The sequence below is a fragment of the Schistocerca cancellata genome, chromosome 4 (assembly GCF_023864275.1).
Source record: "Schistocerca cancellata isolate TAMUIC-IGC-003103 chromosome 4, iqSchCanc2.1, whole genome shotgun sequence".
Classification (NCBI taxonomy): Eukaryota; Metazoa; Arthropoda; class Insecta; order Orthoptera; family Acrididae; genus Schistocerca; species Schistocerca cancellata.
In genome coordinates, this window is record NC_064629.1 from 58,760,710 (window position 1) to 58,777,264 (window position 16,555).

Consider the following 16,555-nt stretch of genomic DNA (forward strand, 5'->3'; position numbering starts at 1 on the left):
TAACCAAATTTGGCCTTAATGGGCTATGGCAGCTGACAACCAGCGCAAGTGCGTTTGCTAACAGCACGACATCACCTGCAGTGCCTCTCTTGGGTTCGTGATCTTACCAGTCGGGCCCTAGATGACTGGAAAACTGTGGACTGGTCAGATGAGTCCCAACTGCAGTTGGTCAGAGCTGATGGTAGGGTTTGAGTGTGTTGCAGACCCCATGAAGCAGTGGGCCCAAGCTGTCAGCAAGTAACTGTGCAAGCTGGTGGTCGCTCCATATTGATGTGGGCTGTGTTTACGTGGAATGGACTGAATCCTGTGGTCCAACTGAACCAATGGTTACATTCAGCTACCTGGAGACTATTTGCAGTCATTCATGACTTCATGTTCCCAAACATTGACGGAATTTTTATGGCTGAACAGTGCTCCATGTCATTGGGCCGCAATTGTTTGCAATTGGTTTGAAGAACATTCTGGACAATTTGAGCGAATGACTTGGCCACCCAGATTGCCTCACAAGAATCCAATCGAATATTTATGGGACAGAATCAAGAGGTCAGTTTGTACACAAAATCTTGCACTGGCAACACTTTCGCAGTTATGGATGGTATAGAGGCAACACGGGTCAATATTTCTTCAGGGGAAAGGCCAGCCATTTTGTTACTCTGAGGCTCTATTTCATAATTTCGGTAAACAATGTCCGAAATTTTGCTGTCTTTTTCATTCTAGTGAATTCGTAAAAACAATAAAACAAATAAAATGAAAATATGTAGCTTTGAACTCCACACATTCAGCTTACCACTCCAATATTCTAACTATTATGCCACGAGACACAGGCATAATGAAAGTCTCCTTGAATACTCAACACACTCATGGGAGGTAATTTTGTGGCTTTTATTTTCATTCTGAAACTGTGAAGTTATTTCAATTTGCTAAAGATGAATATGAGCAATTTTAGAAAGAGAAGTGTGTTAGTGAAACTCATTCTTCATTCTTAAACACGAACAATAGATAGTGATCCCTTGTAAGTGCATTCTTACACATTTTATAACCTCTGTGCCTCATATTTGTTGGTATCCAGGTGCTGCTGTTGCAATTCAAACATTCAGTCAAGTTCATAATCTGCATCATAAAGTAAGCAGTCCTTAGCACATGGGGCATAGGTCAATACGGAATGAGCATTGGATATCTCACGTTTCATGAATCAATAACCCACTTTCTCTGTATGACGCCATGCCCTGCCCCAGTTTTTGTGCTGTTAGTGCCAAATGATACTATTTTTATGCCATTATGTCTACAGTAGCCCAGCTGTTGAGTGTACATGTGCCATACGTTATTATGTCTGCCCCATGTTGACTGACTTCAATCAGCATGTCAGTAACAAATCTACTTAAGTCATTAACAACAGCTGATGACCATATTACCATCAAGAGTAAGTCCTGCAACAACGAAATTTTAACCTACACCTCTGGCATAATATAACATCAAATCTTGTAAATATGTGGATGTTAACAAATGGCAGATCTTGAGCATACATTCTGTTAATCTCATATCATGTTTTTATCAGTAAATTGTTTTATGCTTTGTAGATGCTCGGATATGGCACATGTCAAAACTACAATAGTGAAATAAGAACAGTAACATCTAAAAGCAGATATAATGTCATTAAAAAAAATTATAGCAGCTGTTGACCCATGTAAAAAGAAATTAGTACTACTGCAGTAATTTGCAGGGTTGTCACTACAGAAAGCTATTAACTAAGAACATCTGCTGTAAGTGAAACATTGGGAGTTGAGATTTTTGGAAAGTGATTTGAATGATGAAATTATGCCAGATTTTTGCAAAATATATAGCATCTGATAACCACCATTCTATAAGAGTGAAGATATCACTGGAAATGTTTGCTGTGTTTTCATTCATAAAGTGAGTGTTAACCTATATTAATGACCTTCAAATGGGAAATTATGAATAGTAATTTCAAATGGACCAGTTTTGCCTGAGACACATGCTTAATATCTAAAACTGGCAGTTCTTTATTGTAAATTCACGAAAATTTTATTTCATTTCTATATTAATAAGATTCATTTCTTACTAACTTTTACTTTATTCTTTCTTTTAGTACTGCTGAAGCATCTGAATAATTAAAATATTACCTTAACAACTTGTGGTGAACTGAAAGGTTATGCACAAGTCTGCAGCCCACATCAAATTTTCATCGTGTGCTGTCCACTCTTTCCAGTCTTCATCTCGTACAACTTTTTTAATATGTGATGTGGCCGTAAATGTAATGCAGTGTTTTCGTCTCACCAATGTAAGTTACGTTTGAAGAGAACAACTGATGAATATATACGTTTTTTCCCACATCTGTGTGTGTGTGTGTGTGTGTGTGTGTGTGTGTGTGTGTGTGTGTGTGTGTGTGTGTGAGATCATTTGGATAATTTGTCAGTCCTGTCTTTACTGGCCTGAGTGTAGATGTGTGATGCTGCAGAAAGGAAGACAGGAAAATTAGATATTAGATTGGTTTTGACAATATCCAGAAGAGTACACAAATTGATTACAGAATTTTAATACTCTCAGATGAATACAAACGAAAACACTACAATAGTGGTATGGTCCAGAATAACACTTTCACTGTTTGTGTAGAGGCAATAAGAATGGGAAAGCCTAAGAAGCACGTGTAAAAGATATAGTGCATATAAATGAAATAACAATTTATTAACTGTAACATAAGGAAAATGGACTCGAGAAAACTATTAAGTTGTGAGACGCTATTGCTGGACAGTACTTACCTTTGTTCCTGTTACACTGAATTAAATGCTGATTCCCCCCCCCCCCCCCTCTCTCATCATGGCGCGGTTGCTGACACTAGTGTTCTGTGAATTCACATGACTGGAAAGATGAAACCATATTTCATTACTCATGATGTTATGGAAAGAGTCTAACAAACCATCATTGATGTTATTCAAAGCAATGCTCAGTAATCTACACATTTGTGACTGTCATTGTCCCATAATTGCTGCAGACCCGTCATATGATATGGCAACTCCTCCTACTTACATGTGCCTGTTGGGCCAGTTTATGTGTAGACTTCTTTGGGCTCTGAATAATTCCTCAGCAAATGTCTGCAATAAATTTTGGTGTGCAAACTGAAGGAATTCTTTGTCATTTTACATTTGGCACAGATCCATAGGTGCATCAATTTTCATGGAATCTGTATTGCTGTCTTTGCTGCTAGTCCTTTATCCAGTTACTTGACCCAAAAATTTTGCGAGTTTCCTTAATTGATCTTGCTTTCACATATGCTTCCACAATGTCAATTCTTTCTTGCATCAAGAAAGGCATTGTGCTGACCACAAAGAGAAATGTCTAACTTCACTGATGAAATAAACTGAAATGCTGACAGAAGAATACTAACAATTGATTTCTGCATAAAACTGGCCATTTTTGTAGCTGTTTCCTCTATTTAAGAAGTCAAAATATTGAATTCACATTCAAAGGAGAGGTGGGCTACTTCTAACTGTGCCACTCATTAGATCCTGATCTAAAATTTGTTGTCTGATATCTGCTCAGAGGGTAAGTTCCCCTCACCTAAAAATCTGTGATTTGCCATCTTTACATATTTTGAAATGTAGACTCTATTTTTGCCAAAATTCACATTTATTTTGGACAAAATTTGAATCATATTTGGCAAAATTCACATTTATTTTTGACAAAATTTGGATCATTTTTGGCAAAATTAACATCAAAACATTGTTCATTTGTAAATGATTAGACATACTACAAATTTAAATAGTTGTCACACTAAGTGACCTTGAGATGAAGACTTAGTACTTTGAAATTGACTGTTAAAATAATGGTGATTGGGGAACTTTTTGATTTGAATGTTTGCTTTTGTAAAAACTTTGTTTTTTTCCGATATGGTCATCATTTGTTTTCATTATTTGACTCTGTTTAAGCTTTTGACAACTGATTGTTTCTGTTGAGAAGCATCAGCATTTTTCCACCTGTGAACAGAGTGCTTCTCTGATTTGCAGTGTTTCTCAACATTATTTTTATTTTCCCACATATTTGATAGTTACAAAATCTGCAGAATATTGATTGTGACCTCTCATAACCATGCAACCCCTACTTGATGGCTTGCAGCTTATGTATGTAGATGTAGATGTAGATGATGATGGAGGTAGAACCAACAAGGTACTCTGCATAGAAGTAGAACTGAAAATAACTCTGTTCATGTGTTTGGCAGAGACTTGCAGCATGTTCAAAATACATTGACAGGTTTGATTTTCTGTTCTGTTCAGTGCAGAGTGCAGACACTACAAACTGGCAGTTGGCTGCAAGCATAAACAAACTAGAATTATTCATGACCACCAAAGGAGAGAGGAGCATTGTGGGTAAATGAGCCATGCCTCCCTCTCGCAGCACAATTGGAATACACGTGTGTTGTGTGATCTGTGTTTCTGCAAAAAGCAGAACTGACACATGGTTGTAGGGATCGCTGATTGCTTCTGGTGTCGTGAGGGTCATAATCAAACACTATGTTGCTCAGTATTAGTTTCTTCACTCATTTCAAAATAAGAAAAGAACACAACACAGAGCATTCAGTAGTGGCTACCATGCAGTTGCTTTGAGGTTGGTAGTGTTGTAAACAAGGTGTTTCAGACCGAACTGGTACCAGTATTTGATACAACCACAGCTCAAAATGCCCTCCACCAAGATATCTCTGCATACACCCATTAGATATTTTTTATGGGAATGTGTTAACAGCCTCAAAACGCATCCAGAACATAACAGTTTTCAGCACTAGATGCTAGTACAACTGGTGCTTCTTTTAAAAACCTGTCATATGTCTGTCTACCTAAACAGCATTGTAACATGTTGCACATTGTGAAGTGTTTGAACAGTCTATAACCTGCCAGTATGTCACTGATCCTGAATGTTTCTTAGCTTGCATTCAGTAGGTAATATACATGCCAAGCAACTAACAGTACTGTGTCTGACAATGTTTCCTTCATACTCAGTTTTCAACTACTCTCATTCTCAAGACACAATGACGCTATATTGCTGTTGTTAAGCACAAGGAGAAGTTTGACATTGCTTTGGCACAACAACATGTAATAACAGATTGTATTAAATTCAAATACAATTGGAAAAGGTGTTATCTTCTTCATGAAATCACAAAAGTTGTACAAGAAACATATGTTTCTAAAAAAACAACAAAAAAGTACAAAAACTTTGATAAACCATTCTGTGCAAATTGTACTATCCACCCAGGCAGTATTTTGTGTAAATAATAGGCATCGCAGACATATTAATGTGTTTGAAACAACATGATTTCTTACTTTTACCAATGACAAGCAAAGGCAGTCGGTGACTAACAGCAGCATTAGTACCAGCTAAAGTAGTAATAGTGTCTTTGCTTATTTTAGAATCAGCTGCTGCTAATTCATGATAAAAAGCAAGAGCTTTTCTTGGCAGAGCTTTCGAATTGAGCCCCGTTTCTTCAGCATTGTAAACATTTTCGGGAGCATAATCTTCTTCCCTCAGTAGATCCCTTAGTTTGGTTTTGAAGGAAGCAGTTGACGAAGATTCAGTTGACAGTTTTTCTCCATGTTTGTGAAGCTAATTAACACTGTGTTCTGAGTTAGTGTTTTAACCAGTCTGTACTTTTGACTTAGTGTTTTAACCAGTCTTTACTTGCTTTAATATTTGATGACTCTCCAAGATTTTCATTAAATTGAATTGCCTTTCCACATAGAGTGGGACCAAAGATAGGTTCTCCTTGTGATCTGTTTTGTGTAAATCACATGTAAACAGCATCATCTAGGTCTGTGTTCATGATGAACTTCATAGTTTTACGACTTGTCAATGCGGTGAACTGAAGCTTAGATATAAAATCTTTGATGCACATCTTTTATTTTTTTTATATCCGTAGTTGTCAATGTACCAACCTTGTGTTCAGTAGACAACTTGGTTGCAGATACACCTTCCTCTAACCTTTTATTAATCTCAAATTTATATCTCATAGAAAGGACAACACATGTACATTTAGGCATTTTATATTCCAAGTGAACTTAACATGGCAAAGTTGACACAAGTGAACATAAGAGTGCAAATGGTTACCATTGTAGTGACTCAGCATGGGGGGGAGGGGGAGGGGGAAAGGAAGGGCAAGATCATAGTGGCGGGCGGCACACTCAAGTGAGTAACAGTTTGGGTATGTGTCATTTGCTTGACCGATGTTTGAATAATTGATGCTCTACTATATTACATGTAGTTAACACCCTCATTTGTGAGTAATTGGTCATCATTGTCAGAAATACCATTTAATACTTGCCTCCTGTTATGTTGGGATTTATAAATGATAAACACCATTGCTGTTTTCAGTAAGAAAGTTAATATTAAAATCACTCAAAATTATAGTAGCTTTTGTTGTAGAGAAAGCACAAGTTAGAAGAGATGGTAATAGTCTTAAGAAATTTCACAATTTCCATGCAAAAGACCAGTGTTGTGAGCACTGTGATGGCTATATTTGCATTTACTGCAACCCGAGGGACTTCAAAGTACAGTATTACTGTGTGCAATGTGTGTGTAACTGCATTGATGTATGTTCTATATTGTTTCCGGCATGCATTATAGCATCGTCATCTACACCCACATGATTACTCTGCAATTCACAATTAAATGCTTGGCAGAGAGTTCATTGAACCACTTTCAAGCTATTTCCTTACCATTCTACTCTCAAACTGTGCATGGGAAAAACACAGTTAAATCTTTCCATGCGAACTCTGATTTCTCTTATTTTATTATGATGATTGTTTCTCCGTATGTAGGTGGGCACCAACAACGTAATTTGTCATTCAGAGGAGAAAATTGGTGATTGAAATTTTATGAGAAGATCATTCTGCAAAGAGAAATGTCTTTGTTTTAATGATTGCCACCCCGACTCACATATCATATTCATGGCACACTCTCCCCTATTTCATGATAATACAAAATGAGCTGCCCTTCATTGAACTTTGTCAATGCCCATATTGCGCTACAGTAGCCCAGAAGAAGATGGACAAGCATAGTGTAGGTAGTCCCTTTAGTAGACCCTGTTGTATTTTCTAAGTGTTGTGCCAATAAATCAATCTTGTCTTCCCCACAACATTATCTATGTGACTATTCAAATTTAAGTTATTCACAATTGAAATCCCTAAGTATATACTTGAATTCAGAGCCTTTAGATTTGTATGATTTATTGTGTAACTGAAATTTAGTGGATTCCTTTTAGTACTCATGTGGGTGACTTTGCCTTTTCATTACGTACAGACAGTTGCCTCTTTTTTGCACCCTACAGATATCTTGTCGAAATCATTTTGCAATTGGTTTTGATAATCTGATGACATCACAAGAGAGTAAATGACAGCAGCATCTGCAAACAGTCTAAGAGGGCTGCCCAGATTGTCTCCTAAATTTACTGTATCCATGTTGACTATTTGTCAATAAACCATGTTATTTGAGGAAATTCATAATATTTAAAAAGTTCTACTGGAAATCAACATTAGTGATATGGGCTGTAATTCAGTGGATTACTCCTGTTTACTTTCTTGCGCATTCGTGTGTTGTGTGCAACTTAGTTGTTAGGTACGGATCTTTCGGTGAGCAGCAATTGTACGTGATTTTTAAATATGGAGCTATTGCATCAGAATACTCTGAAAGTAACCTCACTGATGTACAATCTGGACAGGAGGTTTGTCCATACATTTTCTACTGTAATGCAATGTTAGACTGTAGCCGTGCAGTTTTAGAGTGTTTATTCATTTTTTCATATGGTGTTCTGTGAGACCAATTTTGAGCACCAACTAAGAGACCACTTGTCACTAACATTTCTTGCCAGTTGATTTAATTTTCTTCTGAGGCTCTGAATTTTCTGACAGAAAAATACAAATTAATTAACCTCCTCAGTGACATCACTACAACTGATCACATCAGTTAACATTGGAACTTGGTAAGGGTCATCATGTCCTTATTGCTCTTCTGTTTACTGAAACTATGAAATTCCTTCGGCTCATGCTTGATAGGAAATTTTCTTGGTCCTCCCACATGTCTTGCCTGGCTGCCAGCTGCACGCAGCCCCTCAATGGTCTACATGTTATAGGTGGTACTTCCTGGGGAGCAGATCAGACCTCCCTCCTCCATTTGTGCCGATCCCTTGCCCATTCGAAACTAGACTATGGGTGTTTTGTTTATGCATCTGCACATCCATCCATCTTACGCTGTCTAAATACCATCCACTATTGTGGAGTCCGTTTGGCCACTGGCACCTTTTCCTCTAGTCCAGTTGAAAATCTCTATGCAGAAGCTGCCAAATTACCTTTGTCATACCGGTGTTATGTTCTACTCAACTGATATGCATGCCATTTGTCTGCCATGCTCGGTCACCCATCCTATGCCTCTTTCTCTGATGACTTTGACTGCCAGTATGGGGCGCATCCCTCTTCTCTGTTATCTCCTGGAGTTTGCTTTCGGCTGTCGCTCCAGCAGCTTAACTTCATTCTACCTGCCACTTTCCTGATGGGTGTGAGCCCGTCGCCACCTTGGCGTCATGCAGCAGCCCGTGTTCACCTTGTACTTCATTCACTTCCTACTCCAGATTCGATCTATTGTTGTAAGTTTCTCATCATCTCTCACAGCTTGGCAGTAGTACCTTTGTGTACACTGATGGCTCTCAGGCTGACCATGGTGTCAGGTGTGCCTTTGTCATCGATACTGATGATTTTCAGTATCGGCTTACAAACAGTGCTCAGTATTGACAGCAGAGCTCTTCGCACGGTCTCTAGCCGTGCAATACATCCAGCAACACAGGCTTTCCAATTGTGTCATCTGCTCTGATTCTGTCAGAGCCTCTGTGTGCTGTACATGGTCCATAGTTCAGTGTGTCCAAGAAAGCTTCCACTTGCTCACTCTTGAGGGAGCCACTGTGATATATATGTGAGTTCCTGGTCACATCGGTCTGGCGGGAAATGAGGCTGCTGACACTGCTGCCAAGGCTGTAGTCCTCCTATCTCAGACTGCTAGTTTTTCCATTCCTTCTGATGGTCTCTGGGTTTGCCACCTGTCAAGTTGTGTGTTGGCCACTACTGTTTTAGCCATTGCCATTTGTTGAGTGGTGATCCCCCATTTGACCAGTTACGTTCTCATTTATGTTTGCCATGTGAGTTATTGGACGTTCAATGAACAACAGGTGGGCTGTCAACCACGTTCTACTTTTTATAGGTCATGGCAATGTGGTGAAGGACATTTAATCTTTAGTTCGGAATCTTGTTGTCTCTACGGCACTTTTTGTGGACCTTTCTTCAAGAGGAAGCCCTTGCTCTTAGCTCTCTTTCCTTACATTGGCTGGGCTTAACGTGTAATTGTTTTTAACTCCTCTTTCATATTAGTGTTCTAAGGTTCTGACAAGGGTGCACATGACAGTTGTTTTTTCACTCCAAAACAAAGTGAAAGAAAACAAACAAAACAAAACTTGATAAGAGTTGGTGAACTTGCTTACCTTCTGGTGTACTACTTTCCATTATTGATATGAAGCCTTAAAAAATTTTCTTTAAGTGAAGTAGCTTTATTTGCCCTCTGTCTCCTCATTAAACAGTGATGTGCTTCTACTGCTATCATTATTGGTGCTGCCGTTACTGCTCCTACAGCTGTTCATGGTGCTACTACTTTTGGTGGTGGTGGTGTTAGTGCTACTACTCTTTCTGGTGCTCTATTGTTATTGGTATTATTTCTGCACCACTGATATTTGTTGTAAAGGTTGTGTTAATATGTTCATCCTTTCAGTTTGCTGTGTTGTTACTCCTATAGTAGAACTATTTGTTTTGTGTTGTTACTCCTGTTGTAGAACTGTTTGCTTTATGAAATTCCTGCATTGCATTCACAGTGTTGTTCTATGCTTGCCTTCAGAAGAATACTCCACTGCAATGGCTGGCAGTGCCACACTGTCAGTTTGGTTGCTGATCATATCCAACAATTCAGATTTTTATTTTTATTTTTTAATCTGGAGTGTCTTGCCCCCTTTAATTCAGATGCATGACATGTATAGCTGCATCTCTCAAGAAAATCTACACTAAAATAGCTTATATTTGGATGAGCTTTTGAAACCTTAAGGAACTGTGTGTTAAGTTTGTTACTTTTAATATTTAAGTAGGGATGGGGTCATGCCTATGGTGTATTCTGATCACTATAATACTTTGTTTTTCAGCTGTGTTCAGAGCACTTTTTGGGATGTTGACAGCATTATTGCTTATTCATTTCTGTACACATCATTCATATCTCCCAGTAAAAAAAAAAAAGTTATGTACTGTACTGCCCCCTGTTATAGTGCACTTAATGGTCATTCCAACCAACATCACTAACTTGAAATTTATTGTTGATGCTATACACAAACAGTACACGGCATTTTTTACAAATCATTTGTCAGAGATTGCATCTGCTTATTTGCAGGAAAAACTCCTGCTCCTACACAGTGAACTAATTTTGTACCAATAATCTTGGAGTCCATTACTGGTCTACCTCACTGACACTGTTTGGCATACAAAGGAAATGTCAGCACACAAATAGACAAAAAGTACATAGAAAACCTCACAGTTTAATCGGAAAGCATTCTCACATAGGAAAACAGAAACGAAACAAGTGAGGTACACATTGGTCTGACAAGAGAGCTAGTCAGTAATCAAATCAAAAACATAACACAGTTGAAAGGAAACACAGGAAACCAAAACAATACAGATTCCATAACCCTGACAAAACTTAAAAAGGAACTATAGGAACACAGCACCATCATCACAAGGGCAGATAAAGGAAACAAAGTGGTTCTCATGGATAAAGCAAACAATAAGACACAAGAGTTCATCCCAAAAAATAAAATTACAAAACTAAAATCATATCCAACTGACAGACTCCAAATGAAGTTGAGAAAAACTCTAAAAGACATTGAAAATACACTAGACAACTATGAAAAAAGGATACTGCTGCAGACAAATCCCAGTGCACCATCCCACCAAAGCTGCACAAGAAAGACCTCCCTGTCAGAGTCATTGTGATTTATAGACATGGTCTCACTTACCCACTTGAAGGTACATGTTGAAACTCTTATCAGAAACCTATAAATTACAAGAGGATAAACTCTAAGAAACATCACACAATTGATTCATTGCATAAAAGACATACAGGTTCCAGACACAGCAACCTCCTGTAATTCAATGTAGGGAATATGTATTCCAATATACCACTGACGCAATAAACATTAGAGAACAAAATCCTAAGACAGAGAGTACAATTCCACATGAATACACCAAAGAAACAGTGAGGTTGCTACAGCTAATAACAGAACAGAACTATTTCCAGTTCAGTAATGAATTCTGTTAAAAAAGTGAAGGATTCCTAATGGGATCTGCAGTGTCTGGAACCATAGCAAACATATTTATGAACCATTTAGCATGGATTATATTTAACAAAATAGTGTCAAATAAGTACAATGTCTTACTCTGGATTAGATGTATGGATGACATCTCTTGCCTTATATATGAACCAGGCAATAAAGTTCACCAGTTGCACACAGATGTAATTCTGTTCATGAAAAGCTACATTTTTCAATAGACAAAGAGCAAAATAGGTAATTAAATTTCCAGGACCCCACCATAAAGATACAAAACAACAAGCACACATTTGACATATACTGAAAACCGACAACAGACACAATTATTCATGAGACATCACAACAGCCCAGTTCTCAAAAGCAAGACAGCACTTAGATTCACACTCCACAGACTAAACACAATAGCATTAGGTACAGACAATTACCAAAAAGAAATGAATACCTTAATGCAAATAGCTACAAACAACGGGTACTTTGTAAAAAAGCTGAATAGTAAAATCAAGAAACACAAAAGAACAAATGCCCAGGTGTCACCAACACAAGGACAGAATCACAAACAAACACAGAAAATACGAGAACATGAAAAAAAACACAAAGTCAGGAAGAAACAGAAAATAAAAGATGGTACACAGTGACATACAACCACAAACATACACACAGAGTATCTAATATTTTCAAAAAACAAGGCATAAAAATAGCCCACCAAATCAACAGCGCAAGTCCCAGAAACAATAGGAAAGACTGATCTATATCTGTAACCACGAATATACCAACTGAAATGCAATACACGTGACAGAAGATACATATGTCAAACCAGGAGGACATCTGACACAAGATACAAAGAACTTGTGAGTGTATGGAGGTATAGCACTAATCATTCAACTTTAGCAGAATACTTACACCAGCACTAACATAAAATTGCCACCAGAGACACAGGCATGGAAATCATAAGGATAAACAACAAATATACCCTCCTCACCTTACAAGAAAACTACCACATTCAAAAAACCATAACAGAAAATAAACTCTTAAATGACCAGACCATTCTGGCAAACCATGCGCTCTTTAAACTAATGGACTACTTAACAGAACATTAAATATACACTAACCCCTTGCCAGTCTCCTCACACATTGCTGCTACACATACAGGATATTTTCACTAATTTACACTAGTGCATGCCCCCCCCCCCCCCACGAATTAAATAATAAATAAATGTAGTTTCACAGGCTGGCAGTGCTCACAATCTACATGAAAACAAATGAACATATATAAGGACTGTAATACTGTCGAGACCGAGAAACACACGTAACTTCAGTTCGATTTTCAAATGCTGCCATGTGAAATGAAGTCATTTGACATCAACTGCTGCTAACAAGTAGGGGAGAAGCAGTGGTTTGGAGAATATGTAAAGCAACACTGTAAGTAATTTGAACGTCAACTTTTTAAACAAAACACCGTTTTTAACCTGAAACAACCAAAAATGTACAAACATATGTATCCAATTTGCAAAATAACCACAGAAGATGCTTTATAAATAAAAGTGAAATGTGTCTGGCATAAAATTCTCTTTAATTAAATTGCAGTAAGCCTAAGATGGAAAAACCAACAGCAACTGATTTTTACAGCTGCTGCAAAAGATGCAATGCGAACAAACATATTTCATAGATTTATTTCAGTAAGTAGTTGCAAACACATTTTTATATGACACACAATTTGAAACTGTATTTCTGCTTTCAGAAGCCTCTCATCATTTTCCATCCAAGATGGTCAACAAGCAGTGAGCACAGTTGTTACTTCTAATATGTATAGTTAAATTATGGACTTCTGTTATTATATTAGATTTTACTGAAACTCTACATGTGTTTAATCTTTATAGATATGTTTCCTTGTACATTATATCAGCAAAATATTTTTAAAAAGTACTTAAGAGGCACAGCAGAAAAGTAATGTAGCAGTCTTTATAAAAGCTATACATATTAATTATGTACCATTCAGAGTTATGTTGCAATGTTTGGAAAATTTTCCTGCACAGTAGTCATGCCGGAACTCTTTGCATTCTGTTCACATTCAACTGGTCTTATACGTAGTGCCAAAATAGTGACTGTAATAGTGAATGGTCAGTTTAAGGACGGAAAACATAGTGATTTGCTCAGTCATATTTGTAAATTGAGTTTGAGAAAGAGGGAATGGGAGTGACTTGGGAAGGAGGAGAACCTATGAGTTCCACTGTGTATCCAAAATTAAGTTACAGAGTGCACTGTTTAACAACATATTTTGCATCACTCTAGTTAGTGCAGTTTTTTGCAACTTGTAATTAGCTAGCTCTATATTGAATATTTGAAGCACTTCATACTTCCAATATGTAAAGTTCTGTGAGGAACTTTTTATGTGGTGTACCAAAATTGTATCTACAAATTTGGGATAGTTGGGAAGTTGAAGACAGTTGTAAGGATGGCTGTCATAAAACAAGTGGGAGTTCCTTTTGTTTTTCATTTCCTCCCTTTTGAGAGTTCTTTTTATTTTCTTTTTTCCCACATGGTAGACTGACTGAAAGCCAGTCCCTACTTATTCCCTGAGGTGTGTCATTGTGCATTTTTATTGGTTTTTAATGTGCAAGATTTTCCAAAAACTGGTGACATATTAAGCAGTTTTATTGGCATTGGGAAAGGTATTTGTCCATCTCAGCTGCCATATTACACGCAAAAAGTTTATTACTCAGTACCATTTGAAATTTTTTCTTGTGCTGTTATAACACAGCATAATAAAGCACTTTTAAAAAACATTATGGAACTTCATTCATGTCAGAAAAGAAGTATGATTCACTCTGCAGCTCGGTGAAATCTTGGCAGCTAGTCTACTCTTGTTCTTTTTCACATTTCTTATGTAAATGCATAACTCATTATATTTTTTGCCAGTTTATCCACCATCAATTATTTTTACTGTCTCACTTTCTCTTGAAAATAATTTAGAAATTTCTTGGTTTTATTTTATGTCAAATGGGTGTTCGTGTTACAGTTATATATTAAAGTTGTAACTGTAGGAATAATGTATATTCTGAGAATCCACATCTACAGTTACTTTCCTGCTTGCTATCTGAAGTTGGACAGTATCTTAACAAAGATGCTGTACTAAATGTCACAATAAGAAGAAACACATTTGTTGTAAATTTTTCAACACTTAGCATTAGACATGTTGCCAGAGCTTTTTTGTAGTGTGTTTCATTAAAGTATTTGCATTGCTTGAAGAAATACAGCAACCAACAAATTATAGCTTTATTTTATGGGAGGATGCCTTTTTTGGCTTTCACCCATCTTCAACTTGTATATTACATTTATATCTTCATCAACATAATGTTTTTTTATCAACTGAATTTTAAATTTCTGCAGCTGCCTTGTGCAAAATAACAATTTGTTTAGCTACCACATTTCTTTAATTTTCTATTTAAAGTTAATTGATAATTAGGTGTACTCATTTTTTATTCTGTAATTTGTGGCTCCTTTCTCCCCCTTCATGTGAATGGCACAATAAAAGTGTCTGGTTGCTGTACTTCAAGTAGTGAAATCCACAGCCATGGAGCTCAGTTACTATTAACATGGATAAATGAGTGTCTTTGAGCTTTCTTGAGTCTCTGAGAGATAATTTTAGTTTCTTTAGAACATAGTGATGTATTTCATTTTATGTAAACAAATTGCTGCACCTCTCCCTCTCCCTCTCCCTCTCCCTCTCCCTCTCCCTCTCCCTCTCCCTCTCCCTCTCCCTCCCTCCTTTTCTCTGCACCCTGCTGCCCCCCTTTATATTGTTTCAACAATATAAAAACACATTGTTAAGATCTGTTCATGGGTAGAAACCCCTAATAGATCTGAAGTTACGATTTTTGAAGACTTCCTCCATGCAACGAATGGAAGCTGCAGACAACTAGCGTAACATTTTTCTTGTTTTGTATCTGAAACATTTGAGAATTAATTGTAATATGATGTTGTATTATTAGTTTTCCAAAATATGCTGTGTAGTTCACAGATAAAGAAAGGCTATTCCACCACTAGGGTTGTAACAAAAAAATATATACATATTCCAGATCTGTTCATAGGTAGAAACCTCTAATAGATCTGAAAAATACTGCTGTGCTGCAGATTCTTTATTTTTATAGTATACCAATTGATATCAAAAATAGATTGAGTCCAAAATAAATGAAAGATGTCTGTTGTTTATTGCCCATCTAGATGCTGGAACATTAGTGGGCAAATAGACACTTCATTGTGATTGCTTAGTAGAGACTGATATGTAATTGTATTCTGTCTAGTATGTTGTTTGTTAGTAGTATACATTTCATGTTGACTGAGTGTTATTCACTCGCATGCTAATAAAATACTTCTTCACTCAATTAATCAATGTTAATATAAGTTGTTGACTGTTGTTTTGTTCATAATTAAAGAACTGTTAAAGATACAGAATGTAACATCTGTTTATACTGTTTTGTAATGTGACAGGTATGACATAGGTGGTTGTTCACTGTCTCTGTGATTTTTGACAACTGTGGCAAAAGTCTTGCCAGAATATGAATTTTAACTGTAATTTTGGATAACCTGTTGGTACAGAAAAAAATATTGACAAATAATCACCATGCTACAAATGACAGCACATCTGAAAAAAATACAGTGTTTATTATGCACACAATTTTATGTTAAATCTCTGTAACTGATTTTAAAAAATATATTTTCATTTTATTATTAGGAGTATTTTTACCACATTGTATACCTGCTATTTATTTAAAGACATGCCTGTAATTACTGTTTCAAAGGAAGAGTGGATGCATTTCAGTTTCTATGTTTGAATCTCTCTCTCTCTCTCTCTCTCTCTCTCTCTCTCTCTCTCTCGACACACACAAAATTGAATTAAATAAGGCTGCTGTGTTGGAGAAAGTGTGACAGTTATAGTTGATCTAAAGATCGGATATGCAATATCAGCACATTTAACTGCAGCCAGACCATAGGTGCCAGATGTGGGTGGGGGGCTTCATCTCAGATGTCATGCAGATACTGGGCTTCTCATACACTACTTTGCCAAGGGTACACCATGAGTTGTTACAATCAGAGAAAACTGGAAGAGAGAGAGAGAGAGAGAGGGGGGGGGGGGGGAGAAAAAAAAAA

The 16,555-nt window shown here is 37.0% G+C and overlaps 1 protein-coding gene across 8 annotated transcripts in view; it reads left to right on the plus strand.

Annotated features, from left to right (window-relative positions):
* The window catches only part of LOC126184757 (protein Malvolio), a 408,032-nt gene extending 391,897 nt beyond the window's left edge, over window positions 1-16,135 (plus strand). For 6 of the 8 annotated variants that reach the window (XM_049927300.1, XM_049927302.1, XM_049927301.1 and 3 more), the window contains one exon: window positions 13,146-16,135. In XM_049927300.1, coding sequence (XP_049783257.1) covers window positions 13,146-13,221 — 76 coding nt within the window. In that variant the 3' untranslated portion in view covers window positions 13,222-16,135. Of the gene's footprint in view, window positions 1-2,107; window positions 2,300-12,634; window positions 12,827-13,145 lie in introns of all 8 variants that reach the window. The other 2 variants (XM_049927304.1, XM_049927299.1) reach the window with 2 other exon arrangements.
* Window positions 16,136-16,555: the final 420 nt, after the last annotated feature.